Below are 18094 nucleotides of genomic sequence, written 5' to 3'. Positions count from 1 at the left end.
TCTGAAAACATCCCCTGGAGAAGGAAATGGCAACCCACTCCAGTATTCTTGCCTGGGAGTCCCATGGACAGAGGAGCCTGGCAGGCTACAGTCCACGGGGTTGCAGAGTTGGACGTGACTTAGTGACTAGACAGCAATGGAAGGCTTTTGGTTTGTGTCCAGACTGCTTCCTGTCATGGCAGCCTCTTTCCTTGTCATACCATGTAGACACTGCTAAGCTTCCCAGCCGTGTCCGTGCAGGCTGACCTGCTGGGCGCAGCTGCTGAGAGGCTACCTGCTGATCCTGGTAGTGTATTCCGCACACAAGGCCCTTGGCAGTTGGGGAGTCTTGTCTATTCACCTGTGGAGGAGAGAACTTTGTTCAGTTATTGTTATTTTTTAACAGGTGCCAGACAAACGACTGCTTTCAGGAAATGCCCTGGCATGGAAACTGTTGAAAATTACTTCCTTGATCTAACACCCCACATTAAAAACCAGATTTCAAAATCTCAGAGGAGCAAGGTTTCTGTTTGGTCAGAAAGGGTAGGGAAGAGCTGACTTTGGTCATAATAATCTCTAGGTAGAATTGTCGTCCTGTGTTAATTTTATAGACAGGGGCTGTTTCCGCAGCCTTGGTGGCTCCAACGTTGGCACTGTTTTGGAAGTTTTTGTTTGTTTGTTTTCTTGAATTTTGTTTGTTTTTTTGTGTTGTTTTTGGCAACACCAAGCAGCTTGTGAGACATTAATTGCCTGACCAGGGATTGAACCCCCGCCCTTGGCCACGAGAGAGCAGAATCCTAACTACTGGACCGCCAGGGAAATCCCTGGCACCGCTTTGTTGGTGCAGGTAATACAAATGTGGCTAAAGAAGAAATTCTGTAGAACAAATGTTATCTCCAGGAGAGAGTACAAAGATTTAATGTTAATGTTTCGTTTGACTAAGTCATTTAAACCTCTCAGAAATCCTCTGAGGGAGGTCGATATTATTCTTTGCAATTTTCAGGAGTCTTACCTGGTGGTTTGGTGATTAGGTCTCTGCGCTACCACTGCAGAGGGCATGGGTTTGATCCCTGGTCCAGGAACTAAGATTCCACACGCTGCAACTAAAGATTGCCTGTTGCAACCAAAAAGTAAAGAAAGATTAAATAAGTAAAGAGTGGTTAAAGAAAACCCCTGTTCCCCTTAAAAAGAAAGAAAAGAAAATACTACTCCTTGAATGTCTAGAAAATGTTTGAAGATCTTAATGAGTTTTCAACCTCTTAAACGAATTCCAAAATTACTATACTTAAAATACTTATAGACTTATAAGAATAGTATAAAGAGCTCCCCTATACCCTTCACTTACACTCCACAACCCATGACGTTCTACCATACCTGCTTATTCTTTGCTTCCGCGCTCTCTCCTTTATACTTCTCTTTAGCCGTTTGCAAATCATCTCTCACCATTTCAAAGTGCGATAATCACTAACAACCAAGCCACTCTTCTGCAGAGTTTCCTGTCATAGTATAACCAGCAAGTGCTGCTGTATTACTCTTTAACCCACAGACCCTACTCCCGTATCGCCAGTTGTATTAATAATGTCCTTCCTAAACTTAAAATCTGAGTAAGGATCTTGAGCTACACTTAGCGGTCACATCTCTTTTGTTGTTGTTGCTCAGTTGCTCAGTCGTGTCCAGCTCTTTTCAACCCCATGGACTGCAGCACACCAGGCCTTTCTGTCCTTCACCATCTCCTGGAGCTTGCTCAGACTCATGACCCTTGAGTCGGTGATGCCATCCAACCATCTCATCCTCTGTCGTCCCCTTCTCCTCCCGCTTTCAATCTTTTCCAGCATCAGGGTCTTTTCAAATGAGTCAATTCTTTGCATCAGGTGGCCAAAGTATTGGAGCTTCAACTTCAGCATCAGTTCTTCCAATGAATATTCAGGAGTGATTTCCTTTAGGATGGACTGGTTGGATCTCCTTGCAGTCCAAGGGACTCTCAAGAGTCTTCTCCAACACCACAGCTCAAAAGCATCAATTCTTCGGCACTCAGCTTTCTTTATAGTCCAGCTCTCACATCCATACGTGACCACTGGAAAAACCATAGCCTTGACTAGACAGACCTTTGTTAGCAAAGTAATGTCTCGGTTTTTCAATATGCTGCCTAGGTTGATCATAACTTTTCTTCCAAGGAGCAAGGATCCTTTAATTTCATGGCAGCAGTCACCATCTGCAGTGATTTGGGATAAAAAAAAAAGTCTGTCACTGTTTCCACCATTTCCCCATCTATTTGCCATGAAGTGATGGAACCAGATGCCATGATCTTAGCTTTCTGAATGCTGAGCTTTAAGCCAACTTTTTCACTCTCCTCTTTCACTTTCATCAAGAGCCTCTTTAGTTCTTCTTCACTTTCTGCCATAAGGGTGGTGTCATCTGCATATCTGAGGTTTTTGATATTTCTCCCAGCAATCTTGATTCCAGCTTGTACTTCATCCAGTCCAGCATTTCACATTATGTACTCTGCATATAAGTTAAATAAGCAGGGTGACAATATACAGCCTTTACGTACTCCTTTTCGTGTTTGGAACCAGTCTGTTGTTCCATGTCCAGTCCTAACTGTTGCTTCCTGACCTGCATACAGATTTCTCAAGAGGCAGGTCAGGCGGTCTGGTATTCCCATCCCTTGAAGAATTTTCCACATAGGTATCTATGTACCACATAGGTACCTATGTACCTATCTATTTATATCTATCTATGTACCTATCTCTGCCCGCTTATTAAAAACCATAGGGAATTCCCTAGTGGTTCAATTGTTAGGACTCAGTGCTTTCACTGCTGTGACCCAGGTTTGATCTCTGGTCGGGGAAGATCCCACAAGCCTCACAGCAAGGCCAGAAAAACAAACACAAATTCACATGGCCTCCAGTTCCAATCCAACAACAAAGGCTTCTTTATTCTCCATTTCCTTCCCCAGGAGTGAGGAACCAGGCCCCCATTAACCCCAGCACATTCACTCATCTTTCCCCCCCACTCTATGTAAGTGGTCTTTCCCATGATGCTTAGCTGAAGTCCTGGCTCCAAGACATGCTGGTCCCACCTCCACCAGCGGTGGCCTTGGCCTCTGGGAAGAGCGAAGGAGCTTGGAATGAACTGTGATGCCTTTATAGACATATATGTATTGGAAGGCAGCTCAATATATATATATATAAATTCAGAGATCAGCTCTAATGCCACCCAACTTCATGACCTTGGATATGTGTTGGACATTTCTAAGTCTCATTTGCTCATCTGTGAAATGGGGATAATAATTGTGCCTACTTCACAGAGTTACTATGAGTATTAAATGATAATCTACACTAAAATTGGTGACTTGTTCTCTGCAAAAAGAGAAGAGTTGGAGATGGTTCACAAGGGCTTGGTCCCTGGAGAGTACCTTTAGGTGCCTGGTTAATTATTGGTTCAAGGGTGAGGCCTTGGGAACCCGGTTTGGCCCAGGACCAATTACTCCTCTGGATCAGGTTAATACCTGCAGAAATGTGACCACCTGAAGGGGGAGCTAGAGAGGCTGAATTTGGAAGTCAGTTCTACAGGAAAGCAAAAGATTGTCCAGATGGTTTTCTGAGCAATAAGGAAGCTTGAAGGAAAAGATTTACAGTGCTTCAGACCCAGTGCTTCCCAGCACATACTGATGTATTGAATGGAGAAAGAAAAGGAATGTTGGAGAAAGCCACATGTCTTAGTAAAAGTGAACACGGCTCTCCCTATCTCTCCTGGTTTTCTATGAAGCACTCCTGGGTGCTGACTTCTAGCCGTCCCTGGGCCTGCCTGAACGGCATGGCATGGGACACCGACCAACGGCACGAAGTCCTGAGCAAAGCTGCTCACATTTGAGTCCAGGGTCAGCCACTTCTAGCACAGTGGCCCTGGGCTGGGAGGTCACTGGGAGACCAGTGACCTTCTGAGTTGGGACTTGGAGTTTCCTCACTGGGCAAGAGGGCATGACAGCCCCCTGATGCCCTAGCTGTGTCATTCACACCCCTGGTACCCTGTCGTAACGTCCATTCTGCTTGTCAGCCCAGGTGTCCCCTCATCCTTGTCTAATCGAGACTCTTCTTGTTTAGTCCCCCAGTAGCGTCCAACTATTTTACAGCTCCGTGGATTGTAGCCCGCCAGACTCCTCTGTCCATGGGATTCTCCAGGCAAGAATACTGGAGCGGGTTGCCGTTTTCTTCTCCAGGGGATCTTCCTCACCCAGGGATCAAACATGGGTCTCCTGCATCAGCAGGCAGATTCTTTACCACTGAGCCCTTTGTAAGCCCCTAATCTAGATTGCTGCTGCTGCTGCGTCGCTTCAGTCATGTCCAACTCTGTGTGACCCCATAGATGGCAGCCCACCAGGCTCCCCCATCCCTGGGATTCTCCAGGCAAGAACACTGGAGTGGGTTGCCATTTCCTTCTCCAGATTACAAGTGCCTTAAAGGCTGACACTCGGTTTTGTGTGGATGAGCAACAGGGGGGTTTTGAATTCACTTGTGACCTCCTGTTCTATTTCCTCTTGGCTCCTTTCCTGCTGGACATTGCTCACTGGTAGGAAGGCGAGACCTTTGGGTCATGACTGAGGGCGGCTGGTGTCAGGAGCCAGAGTGGAAACAGCCTCGGTCTGCTTAGGGAAGAAGGGATGGAATGTGGTCTTGCAGAGAGTTTGACCAGGAGTGATAACCATAAATACGAGCTGCTTCAGAGACAGCTGATTCCCCGGTCACCTGGGAGACTTCGCTGAAAGAGTATTTCTGGGAGGAGGACTTTGACTCGTGTTATACTTTCATTCATTCACTCACTTCTGGTGAGACACTATATAACAAAGAGAAGCGCACCTATCACTAGGGCTCAGCTTGATCCCGTTGCACAAAGTGGACGCAGCCGCAGCCACGCAGTCGGTGGAAGGACACAGAACATAACCAGCATTCCGGTCACTACCATGATGTCTGGCAGCACAGACGCTTTTACCTGTTTTTGACTTTTATAGAAATGGAAATGTACAGCATGTACTTTTCCTGTCTGCCTTTTTTTTTTTTTTTCTCTTGCTCAATGGTCTGTTTGTGAGATTCCCTTTTTGGTGGTTGCAGACAGTTATGATTCATTCTCGTTGCTGTGTGAAGTTGGGGTGGGAGGGTGGAGGGTGATTTTGCCCCCCCTGGAACATTTAGCTGTATCTGGAGACATTGGTTGTCAAAACCTGGAGGAGGCACAAGGGGTAATACGGGCATCTGGTGGGTGGAGACCGAGGATGTTGGTAAATATCCACTGGACAGCACCCACCCCCCCAATAAGGCCTATTCAGCCCAAAATGCCAGTACTGCCATGGTGGAGAAACCCTGCCATGTAACAACTGTTGGTGGGCATTTGGGTCTACTAGGAATGTGGCTGCAGTGAATGTTGAGCTAGGTGAAATTTTAATTGTTGTTTAGTCGCCAAGTCTTGTCCAACTCTTTTGCGACCCCATGGACTGTAGCCCACAAGGCTCCTCTGTCCATGGGATTTCCCAGGCAAGAATACTGAAGTGGGTTGTCATTTTCCTCTCCAGGATATCTTCCCAACCTGCAGATTGAACCCACGTCTCTAGCCTCTCCTGCACTGGCAGGCAGATTCTTTACTGCTGAGTCGTGTGTCCTTTAAACACACACACAAATACCTGGGGATGGAAATGCTGGGTGCCAGAGGTCTGCGCTCAGCCTGAGTAGAAATCGCCAATGTCCTGAAGTGGTCCGAGTTCAGGCTTCCTCCTGGAGCTCACAGATGTTTTGGTTGCTCTCCATCTGCACCAGTATGTGGTATTTTCTGACTTTTTTTCATTTTTAAAAAAATGTGAAAAAAATAAAAATAAAAATAAAAAAATGTGTGTCTCCTTCTCCTATACCCTCCTCCATTTCAGTTGATAGCAAACTGGATACTCAAAACATCATTGTTTGTTGGTAAATAACCCTAGTCTATACTTTGTGAAAGACTGGGATTAGGACAGGTGTCCGCACTGTGTACAGTAAATTACAGAATGAATTTGGGGCAGGATGACCTGCAACTAGGGTTTCTCTTATTTAAATAACACCACCTAGCACCATTCTGTCCATCCATTTTCTTTCATTCTTCCTAAAAGTACCAGTTACCATAGTGAATTTACCATAGTAAATTTTATTCAAGGAATCAGGCTATCGACCATTTGAATTCACGATTTTGGAGGTTTTTTTGCTCTTTTGTGGGTATTATTTTTAGCCGCACCTTAAGGCTTGTGGAATCTGAGTTCCTAGATCAAGGAACCAACTCAGGTCTTCAGCAGTGACAGCTCAGAGTCCTAACCACTAGACTGCCAAGGAATCCTTCAGTTCAGTTCAGTCGCTCAGTCGTGTCCGACTCTGTGTGACCCCATGAATCGCAGCACACCAGGCCTCCCTGTCCATCACCAACTCCCGGAGTTCACTCAAACTCACATCCATCGAGTCAGTGATGCCATCCAGCCATCTCATCCTCTGTCGTCCCCTTCTCCTCCTGCCCCCAATCCCTCCCAGCATCAGAGTCTTTTCCAATGAGTCAACTCTTCGCATGAGGTGGCCAAAGAACTGGAGTTTCAGCTTTAGCATCATTCCTTCCAAAGAACACCCAGGACTGATCAATCTCCGTTAGAATGGACTGGTTGGAATCCTTAGCATTCATTCAATATTTCCAAACTATACAGTATTGATGATCCTGAAATAGTGATTTTTTGTTTTATTTATGATATATTGCTTAATCTTTAAAAAAATAGATCAATTCAGGTCACTGAGGAAAAAATAATCATAGAATTTGGCATCTGATCCTTTGGGTCTCAAACTTTGGTCTCAAGACCTATTAGAAATGCAAATGATTAAATTCCACCTGGAGCTAACGGACTTCTTGGGGTGGGGGACCTGCAACCTTGAGAGGTCGAACAGAAGGTTGCAAACTTTTGACCTAAACTACCCTTAACCTCAAGTTACAGGCACACTTAGTTTGGCTTTTGGAAACAAATGTTTCAGTAAAACAATGAGTCAGTTCTTCCAAGGTTAAGCAATTAGTTTCCACAGGTAAATTCAGTAGTAAGTTTTATCCTAAAATGCTAACTTCTTGTTGTTCAGTAATTCAGTCGTGTCCGACCCTTTGTGACCCCATGGACTGCAGCACACCAGGCTTCCCTGTCCTTCACTGTCTAGAGGAGTTTGCTCAAACTCATGTGCAGAGTCAGTGATGCCATCCAACCATCTCATTCTCTGTCATCCCCTTCTCCTGCCCTCAATCTTTCCCAGCATCAGGATCTTTTCTAATGAGTCAGCTCTTTGCATCAGGTGGCCAAAGTACTGAAATTTCAGCATCAACATCAGTCCTTCCAATGAATATTTAGGGTTGATTTCCTTTAGGATCGAGTGGTTGGATCTCCTTGCAACCCAAAGGACTCTCCAGAGTCTTCTCCAACACCGCAATTTGGAAGCATCGATTCTTTGGTCCTTAGCCTTCTTTATGGTCCAGTTCTGACATCCATACATACGTGACTCTGGGAAAAACCACAGCTTTGACTATACAGATATTTGTTGGCAAAGTAATGTCTCTGCTTTTTAATACACTGTCTAGGTTTGTCATAGCTTTCCTTGCAAGGAGCAAGCAAGTGTCTTTTAATTTCGTTAACTGGCTATGACTTATTTGGAATACTGAATTTTTTTTTTTTTCATTCTCTGAGCCCCGCCCAGTTTCAGGCTCTTTATGGTACCAGTGGCTACATTTCTGCTACCAGAAGGTTGCCTCCTTCCTGTGCAGGTTTTGACATTTGCCTATGGGGATTTGTGTGGACTGTCTTTTGCAAATATTTGCTTAGCTCCTTTAGCATCCAGGAAGGGTTTCCTTGATACCTTTGTGCCATCAAAATGAGATGCAGATCAGTTCAGCTCATACCACCATGCTAGGGTTTGGTAGGACCACCTTCTCTACCTGCCACCTAAGCCTGTGTGTTCATCTTCCTCCCCTCTTTGAGGCAAGAGTTTGAAATCATGCTTTGGGTTCTGTGATCTAAACAACAACCTCTGCTACTGTTAATTAGATGAACAGCATAGAAAGTAAAATGATTGGGTCCCCAGAGAAGGTGGATTTTCCCCAGTGAGCTCCCTCGGAGGGCTCTCAGTTCTGGGAGAAATTGTTGTTTTAAAGATGTGCTTGGAAAATGTCTTCGTCCTTCTCTTTAGCATCATGACCATCACAGATACGGACTTCCCTAGCTGTCCAGGGGCTAAGACTTTGTGACTCCACTGCGCGGGGCACAGGTTTGATCCCTGGTGGGGGAACTAAGATCCCACATGCCTTGTGGCACGGTTTAAGAAAAAAAAAAAAACACTGCATAGATACATAGACAAACAAAAGGCTTCGTTTACAAAACATCTGGCTACTCAGAACAGAATTGCTTGACTGACTGTCCAAAGTGAAATGGACTGTCACTGTTCTCTGCTTTTTCATGAGATACTCTTAGTTCCAAGAGAAGAAAATTAATCTATATATTTTGTAATTAAGGAATGAATCCCTGAGTCACTTGACCTGCTTCAAGAGTAATAAAAACCACACACAAATGACCTGCTGAAGAACAGCCATCAGTGAGTCCGAGAAATGATAGCATCTCACCTCACTTACCTAACCTTTTCTGCTGATATGACTTTGCACCTCCGTGCCATGCCAGCAACTTCATCAGACCCCTTCCTTTCCAGTGACCCTTCGGCTGATTTACCAGTATGAATTGAGTGTTTTTGTTCAAGCCTCCGTCCCCTTCATTTCTTTCCCAACTCCAGGATAACTGTTAACTGTGAAAGGAAAAACAGGTCCCAGAAAAATTATAAAAGTATAATGAAGTTTGCATTAGTCCATGCAATTAAACCAAGGAAAGATGCATAAAGAAGTGACTAAAATTCAGTGCTGATGTGGTATATTTATAGCTAGATCTTCGAACAGGCATGTGCTGTGGGGGAAGAGAGAAAAAACACTATTTGTACAGTAAAATGACACCTCCGAATAGCTAGAAATCGGCCTGAAAGAAAAAAAAAAAACCATCAGAAACGACTCTTCTAGCCTTTGCTGTTCTGATATATAAATTAAAACAGTGGGCAAATGTAAGCTTCAACATGCCTTCTTCCTGAGCTGAAAATTGTGCTTTCAAACGCCCAGATGATTTTGGACCCGTCTGACAAGCATCGAACACACTGCGTGTCGGGCCCTGGTGGAGCTGCTGGGTTGTGAGAGAAACGGGAGGTGAAAGTCCTTGCTCTCTTGCACTCACCCTTTAAACACGACCGGGTCTTTGAGGTCTCAGTTCACTGACTTGAAGGTTTTTATCTGCTGCCCTGTCAAAGAAATTCTAGATTTACAACTCTCCCTGGGAAATTTCTGCACATGAGGCTTTCTTGTTTTGGTGTTGGTGCTCACTCTTGTAATTTCCCCAACTGGAATGCGTTCTCCTTGTTCTGTCTGAATCTCACCATTGGAAGCTCTTGCGAACCATCCCAGCTCCAAGGGAATTGTTTGTTTCTCTTCTGAGTTCCTGTCACATTTATCAGACACCTTCTTGTTTGGAACTAATCCATGGTCTTTCCTGTTTTGTTGGTTGTCTTTCCAGCTGTACGCATTTTAATCCTACTAAAGATACACTTCCCTATAGGTCAGAGGCCACACCTCATACTTCCTGGATCCCATCACTGTTGCTTAGCGATTCCCCTTACATCATGCTAAACTGTACTTCATTTTAAAAGCTGGAAAGGGAGACTTCCCTGGCGGTCTAGTGGTTGAGACCCCACACTTCCAATGCAAGGACTGGCATTCGAGTCCTGGTTGGGGAACTAAGATCCCACATGCCATGTGGCACAGCCAAAAATTGAAAGAATAAAAATGAAAAATAAAACTATTTTTAAAAATCTGGAAGGGATCATGGAGAACATCCTTTTTATTTATTTTTAAGTTATTATTATTTTTTAAAATATTGATGTGGCTACGCCAGGTCCTAGTTTCGGCATGAGGGGTCCAGTTACCTGATAGGGATTGGCCCTGCATTGGGAGAACAGAGTTTTAGCTCTAGGTCACCAGGGAAGTTCCAAGAACATCGTTTTTAAAGAAGAAGCCAGTGGAGCCTAAGATCACATAATCAGATCAGATCAGATCAGATCAGTCGCTCAGTTGTGTCCGACTCTTTGCGACCCCATGAATCGCAGCACACCAGGCTTCCCTGTCCATCACCAACTCCCGGAGTTCACTCAGACTCACACCCATCGAGTCAGTGATGCCATCCAGCCGTCTCATCCTCTGTCGTCCCCTTCTCCTCCTGCCCCCAATCCCTCCCAGCATCAGAGTCTTTTCCAATGAGTCAACTCTTTGCATGAGGTGGCCAAAGTACTGGAGTTTCAGCTTTAGCATCATTCCTTCCAAAGAAATCCCAGGGCTGATCTCCTTTAGAATGGACTGGTTGGATCTCCTTGCAATCCAAGGGACTCTCAAGAGTCTTCTCCAACACTACAGTTCAAAAGCATCAATTTTTCGGCGCTCAGCCTTCTTCACAGTCCAACTCTCACATCCATACATGACCACAGGAAAAACCATAGCCTTGACTAGACGAACCTTTGTTGGCAATGTAATGTCTCTGCTTTTGAATATGCTATCTAGGTTGGTCATAACTTTCCTGCCAAGGAGTAAGCATCTTTTAATTTCATGGCTGCAGTCACCATCTGCAGTGATTTTGGAGCCCAGAAAAATAAAGTCTGACACTGTTTACACTGTTTCCCCATCTATTTCCCATGAAGTGATGGGACCGGATGCCATGATCTTAGCTTTCTGAATGTTGAACTTTAGGCCAACTTTTTCACTCTCCACTTTCACTTTCATCAAGAGGCTTTTAAGTTCCTCTTCACTTTCTGCCATAAGGGTGGTGTCATCTGCATATCTGAGGTTATTGATATTTCTCCCAGCAATCTTGATTCCAGCTTGTGCTTCTTCCAGCCCAGTGTTTCTCATGATGTACTCTGCATATAAGTTAAATAAACAGGGTGACAATATACAGCCCTGACGAACTCCTTTTCCTATTTGGAACCAATCTGTTGTTCCATGTCCACTTCTAACTGTTGCTTCCTGACCTGCATACAAATTTCTCAAGAGGCAGATCAGGTGGTCTGGTATTCCCATCTCTTTCAGAATTGTCCAGTTTATTGTGATCCACATAGTCAAAGGCTTTGGCATAGTCAATAAAGCAGAAATAGATGTTTTTCTGGAACTCTTGCTTTTTCCATGATCCAGCGGATGTTGGCAATTTGATCTCTGGTTCCTATGCCTTTTCTAAAACCAGCTTGAACATCAGGAAGTTCACAGTTCACATATTACTGAAGCCTGGCTTGGAGAATTTTGAGCATTACTTTACTAGCGTGTGAGATGAGTGCAATTGTGTGGTAGTTTGAGCATTCTTTGGCATTGCCTTTCTTTGGGATTGGATTGAAAACTGACCTTTTCCAGTCCTGTGGCCACTGCTGTTTTCCAAATTTGCTGGCATATTTAGTGCAGCACTTTCACAGCATCATCTTTCAGAATTTGGAATAGCTCAACTGGAATTCCATCACCTCCACTGACTTTGTTCGTAGTGATGCTTTCTAAGGCCCACTTGACTTCACATTCCAGGATGTCTGGCTCTAGGTCAGTGATCACACCATCGTGATTATCTAGGTCGTGAAGCTCTTTTTTGTACAGTTCTTCTGTGTATTCTTGCCATCTTTTCTTAATATCTTCTGCTTCTGTTAGGTCCATATCATTTCTGTCCTTTATCGAGCCCATCTTTGCACGAAATGTTCCTTTGGTATCTCTGATTTTCTTGAAGAGATCCCTAGTCTTTCCCATTCTGTTGTTTTCCTCTATTTCTTTGCATTGATCGCTGAAGAAGGCTTTCTTATCTCTTCTTGCTATTCTTTGGAACTCTGCATTCAGATGTTTATATCTTTCCTTTTCTCCTTTGCTTTTTGCTTCTCTTCTTTTCACAGCTATTTGTAAGGCCTCCCCAGACAGCCATTTTGCTTTTTTAAAGGTAGAAAATTCACCAGTACCCGGGTTTCCTTATTTTTGCACCATTCCCTGTTAGTAATTGTAGGGGTTAATGCATAACCTTTCCTTGAAACACAAGACAAAGTACATCTTGCATGGTTCCCCTGCCAAAGTGATTAAAAGTTGTGTTTTTTTTACTGTTATTTGATCTCTGTGGTCGGTCAACATGGTCAGAGCTTTTGCTTGTCAGAGAAAAAGATACCCGTTGTTCTGTTCCCAATTCTAGTTTAAAGGACATTTACCCATGAGCACCTGGAACTGTGGGGAATGTGGACTCCATTCATTTACTCACCCATTCATTCATTCAACACATTCAACACATATAAGTCACCTGGGGAAGATAAGGCACATATTTCTCATCACCAGGTGGAGCAACAGGGAAATAGTAATAGAAAGGAGACCACTCATTCACTGTCTGTTAACTCCTTACGGACCTTGGGGCTTTAAATCCCTCCCTTACCTTTATTTCTTTATTTGAGAAAAACTCAAACAATGCAGTATCTGATGTCCTGTGAATATCTGCAGGACTAAAGCCTCAACTGTAAGAGCTTCCTGCATTTCCTTCTACTTCTAGGAAATGTAGTTAACTTAGCATCACTATGACCCTTGCCTCGTAGTTTAAGAGGCTTTACTTTAGTTATATGTAAATGGACACAAGGGGCGTCCCTGGTGGCTCAGATGGTGAAGTGTCTGCCTGTAATGCAGGAGACCTGGGTTCTATCCCTGGGTCGGGAAGATTCCCTGGAGAAGGAAATGGCACCCCACTCCAGTACTCTTGCCTGGAAAATTCCATGGATGGAGGAGCCTGATAGGCTACAGTCCATAGGGGTGCAAAGAGTCGGACATGACTGAACAACTTCACTGGTTCAAATGGGCTTAATGGAAGTGAATTTGAGCAAACTCCAGGAGATGATGAAGGGCAGGGAAGCCTGATGTGCTGTAGTCCATGGGGTCACAAAGAGTAGAACATGACTTAGGGGCTGAATAACAGCAACACTGTAATGCTACTATTATTACCAACGAGTGCCTTATGCATTTGTGGGCTGACTTTCCACCATGATTTATTTTGCTCTTGTTCTTCCTCCAGTTGGCATTTGTTGCCTGGGAGCTTCTCAACTCAACGTCTTAGGTGGTGCTCCTTGGGCAAAAAGGTGATGTCCAAGTTTTTCAGAACAATAATATGCAAGGTCTTTTATGACCTTTTATGACCAGCAGCCACCTCCCTAGGGATGTGACTCAGCCTGGCAGGCAGCAAACTCCAGGCGCTGCTCCCTCAACACACCTTCTGTAGGTCACCCAGCATCAGGCAAGTGCTACCTTGCCTCCTCTCACAGAAAGCCTAGGGGTGCTGAAGTTCTCCTCCTCAACTTTGATTATTTCTTTATTTCACTGAGACTGGGAGTCTTCTATCATTTCACAAAAAGGATACCCTCTTCATTTTGGAGCTATGCTCCACCAGCTTCGAAATTGGAAAAATTCTTCTTTTTTAAAAATTGGAATATAGTTGACTGAGGGTTTCTCTGGTGGCTCAGATGGTTAAGAATCTGCCTGCAATGCGGGAGACACAGGAGCTGTGGGTTCGATCCCTGGGTCGGGAAGATCCCCTGGAGAAGGGAATGGCGACCCACTTCCGTATTCTTGCCTGGAGAATCCCATGGACAGAGGAGCCTGGTGGGCTGCAGTCCATGGAGTTGCAAAGAGTCGGACACAACTGAGCGACTAGCACACAAACGTACTTGACTTACAATGTTTCACGCGTACAGCAAAGTGATTCAATTATCCCTAAACATGTATTATCTATTCTTTTTCAGATTCTTTTCCATGATAGGTTATTACAAGATATTGAATATAGCCCCCTGTGCTGTTGTGTTGTACAGTATGTCCTTGTTGGTTATCTACATTTTCGTGTGTGTATGTTAATCCCAAACTCCTAATGTATCCCTCCACCCCCCTTTTCTCCTTTGATAACCATGTTTGTTTTCTTTGTCTGTGAGAATATTTCTGTGTTGTAAATAAGTTCATTTGTATTCTTTTTCTTTTAAATTTCACCTGTAAGTGACATCACTTATAGAAAGATGATTTTAATCTTTCTCTGTTCGACATACTTCATTTAGTATGCTCATCTGTGTGTGTGTGTGTGTGTGTTTAGTTGCTCAGTCATGTCCAACTCTTTGCAACCCCATGGACTATAGACTGCTAGGCTTCTTTGTCCATGGAAATTTTCCAAGCAAGAAAACCTGAAGCAGGTTGCCATTCCTACTCCAGGGGATCTTCCCAGCCCAGGGATCAAACCTCCATTTCTTGCGTCTCCTGCAAGGATGATTCTTTACCACCGTGCTGCCTGGGAAGCCCCCACGATCTTCTCTATGTCCGTCTGTATTGCTGCAAGGGGCGCTGTTTCAGTCTTTCACATGGCTCAGAAATACGCTATTGTATATGCACCACATCCTCTTTATCCATTCCTTTGTCGGTGGACATTTATGTTGCTTCTATTGTAAATAGTGCTGCAGTGAACATTAGGGTGCGTGTGTCTTTTCAAATCAGAGGTGTTGTGTTTTCTGGATATCTGCTCAAGAATGGAATTGCAAGACCATATGGTAACTCTGTTTTTAGTTCCTTAAAGAACCTGAGTACTATTCTCCATAGAGGCAGCACCAAGTTACATTCCCGTCATCAGTGTAGGAGGGTTCCTGGAAAAACTCTTAAATGATGCGGAAAACAATAAAAGCTTCTGAATGGAAGAAAGAACAAGGTTTTAAGGTGGCCCTGGGGAGGGCAAACATGTCTAGCCTGATTAATTGTCTAGTTCGGGCATAACTGCTTCCAGAGTGAGCCAAAGGTGGGGTTGCTGGGCCTGCACGCGTGGATCCTGCCCTTGCCTGCAGTCACGGGCAGGGAGGCAAGACTGAGCTGTTCAGTCTCAGCAGCAAAGAAACAAACAAAAAAAAACACAAAAATGCTTGGTGTCTGTGCTGGAAAAGCAGGTCTTATGGCCTCACAGGAAGGAAAGCGAACAGTGGTCTCTCGCTGTTACAAGTGGTTTTTTTTTTTTTTTAAGTTCTCCTGTAGGGATTTTTCAATACCCAAGGGCAGACAGGAAAGACAGCTATATTTTCAAAACTCATACAATGCTGCTTTAAGTAACGGATTGAATACCAAAGAAGTATGCTGGAAGTTCCTAATTGGCTAACGTCTGTGTTTCTCAATAGAGTAATATTATTAACGTCTACCCTCTAAGCCTGTAGAAATCTGAATCCCTTTCTTGCTGGCCAGTTGGAAATAATAATGTAAACAGACTCTTGTGGCCTCATTAAGTCATGTGTCTGAACACTTTGTCAAACTGCAAATATTTAAAATATTTTAATATTCATTCTAAGCCGAAAAGGCTTTGCCAAACTAGATAATGAAATTACTCTCTGTTGTTTTGAAACAGAATAAATTATAGCCTGATATTTAAAGGTATTATTTGGAAGGAGGAGGGAAGCAGCTTGGGATTGAATTTTCCATTATCTTGAACTATGGGGACACTAAGAATTAGATTAATCTGCTCTGTCCAGCTAAAGGCTCCATCTACTTTTTCCACTTTGCATAAAAACCCAAAGGTGGGTTCCATACAGAGTTTATTTGTGATAGATCTTAGAGGATGAGGAGAATTTACTAAGGGGGAGGGAGAAAAATAATGTATGAGCTGGAAGAATGAAAAATGTGAGCAATAAAATGTAGAAGGAAAACCTGCCATGGTTCAGGAAGTGATGAGTCATTCAGTTGGGGTACAGAGTCATGGAGATTAACCTTGCTTTTCCTGCCTCTGCTGAAAGCAAAAAAAATCGGCATATTGCTCTATTAATTTTATTAATAGCAGAGTAGAGACTTTTCAAAAGGGAGCAGGGAAAGGGCATTAAAAGACTTTTTTTTCTTCATCGGGTGAGGTGGGGGCTGTCTTCATGGTGCGTTACTGCTACAGAATGAAGGCTCAGAGAGTTACTTTCAAAGGTAAGGGGAAATGGGAAGGCAGGCAGTAGTGCATGGGAAGTCATCGTAAAGAACATATGTTGATCTGCATGAAAAAAGAAATGGCCACCCAGTCCAGTATTCTTGCCTGGAAAATTCTATGGATGGAGGAGCCTGGCGTGTTATAGTCCACGAGGTCGCAAAGTGTCAGATGCGACCAAGTGTCTTTCACTTTCACTTTTCGTTGTAAAGGTACAAGGCAAAGAGGATGAGTGGTGTATGCTCTAAAACCCTGAACTCCCCAACGGTTTGGGGGATAGTTTTTAAGAAAATTTTTGGGATGAGGGCTGCAAGGTATGTGACTTTGCTCTCACTGACTGGAAAGCTGAGCGCCAAAGAATTGATGCTTTTGATATGTGGTGTTGGAGAAGACTCTTGAGAGTCCCTAGGACTGCAAGGAGATCCCACCAGTCCATCTTAGAGGAAATCAGTCCTGAATATTCATTGGAAAGACTGATGCTGAAGCTGAAGCTCCAATCCTTTGGCCATCTGATGCGAAGAACTGACTCACTGGAAAAGACCCTGATGCTGGGAAAGATTGAAGGTGGGAGAAGGGGATGACAGAGGATGAGATGGCTGGATGGCATCACTGACTCGATGGACGTGGGAAGTGATGATGGACGGGGAGGCCTGGCGTGCTGCAGTCCGTGGAATCACAAAGAGCAACTGAACTGAACTGAGGTAGCAGGGCTCTTTGCTCAATCTGAAGTTATCATCCTCTACCTGGGAGGGGCCCTGGATTCTGAAGATAAAATAAAGACACTGTTCACTGTATGCCCTGAAGTGGAACCAGGACCTTGCCCCAAGGCTGTACTTCTGTTTCTGGGCTCTTCTCCACTTGTGTCTGCACGCCCTTCCCCTCTCTCCCCTGATTCAGTTCAGTTCAGTTGCTCAGTCGCGTCTGACTTTTTGCGACCTCATGAATCACAGCACGCCAGGCCTCCCTGTCCATCACCAACTCCCGGAGTTCACTCAAACTCACGTCCATCAAGTCAGTGATGCCATCCAACCATTTCATCCTCTGTCGTCCCCTTCTCCTCCTGCCCCCAATCCCTCCCAGCATCAGGGTCTTCTCCAATGAGTCAACTCTTCGCATGAGGTGGCCAAAGTACTGGAGTTTCAGCTTTAGCATCAGTACTTCCACTGAACACCCAGGGCTGATCTCCTTTAGGATGGACTGGTTGGATCTCCTTGCAGTCCAAGGGACTCTCAAGAGTCTTCTCCAACATCACAGTTCAAAAGCATCAATTCATCGGCGTTCACCTTTCTTCACAGTCCAACTCTCACATCCATACATGACCACTGGAAAAACCATAGCCTTGACTAGACAGACCTTTGTTGGCAAAGTAATGTCTCTGCTTTTGAATATGCTATCTAAGTTGGTCATAACTTTCCTTCCAAGGAGTAAGCGTCTTTTAATTTTATGGCTGCAGTCACCATCTGCGGTGATTTTGAAGCCCCCCAAAATAAAAGTCTGACACTGTTTCCACTGTTTCCCCATCTATTTCCCATGAAGTGATGGGACCAGATGCCATGATCTTCGTTTTCTGAATGTTGAGCTTTAAGCCAACTTTTTCACTCTCCTCTTTCACTTTCATCAAGAGGCTTTTTGGTTCCTCTTCGAGTCAGAGTCAGACACGACTGAATCGACTCATCAGCAGCAGCAGCACTTTCTGCCACAAGGGTGGTGTCATCTGCATATCCCCTGATTAGCAACTGTTTGAATCTGCCCTTTGGAATGCAGGGAAGGTCAAGGAGGCTGAAGAAAGCCTATTTCCTACAAACAAGAAGTAGGGGTCAGGGAGAGGCTTTGTACCAGGGAGGACCCCAGGGGGTCCCGCCCTGTCTCAGCCCTAGGATAAGCAGCACAGGGGGAGGACAGGGACTGCACCCTGATCTGAGTCACAGGACAGGGAACCAACCCTACACTTTCAGATCCCCTAGGACAGGAACTCCTTTCAGCGCCCGATTTGGAAAAGAGAAGGGCGGGGGCCCCCGCGGTACCGTCAAG

At 44.5% G+C, this 18094-nt stretch overlaps 2 protein-coding genes across 2 annotated transcripts in view; both read left to right on the top strand.

Moving 5' to 3' along the window:
* LOC147347768 (N-acetyllactosaminide beta-1,6-N-acetylglucosaminyl-transferase-like) overlaps positions 1–5767 on the top strand; it is a 28561-nt gene extending 22794 nt beyond the window's left edge. Inside the window, exon 2 of the mRNA XM_086370348.1 lies at positions 5546–5767. Coding sequence (XP_086226474.1) covers positions 5546–5637 — 92 coding nt within the window. The 3' untranslated portion in view covers positions 5638–5767. The remainder of the gene's footprint in view (positions 1–5545) is intronic.
* LOC147347766 (N-acetyllactosaminide beta-1,6-N-acetylglucosaminyl-transferase-like) overlaps positions 1–18094 on the top strand; it is a 57700-nt gene that overhangs the window by 14928 nt on the left and 24678 nt on the right. The window lies entirely within an intron of this gene.

The sequence above is a fragment of the Bos grunniens genome, chromosome 23 (assembly GCF_055505025.1).
Source record: "Bos grunniens cultivar Pamir isolate PY7600 chromosome 23, Bosgru_T2T1.0, whole genome shotgun sequence".
NCBI classification, from domain to species: domain Eukaryota; kingdom Metazoa; phylum Chordata; class Mammalia; order Artiodactyla; family Bovidae; genus Bos; species Bos grunniens.
This window is presented reverse-complemented; position numbering and strand designations above follow the sequence as displayed.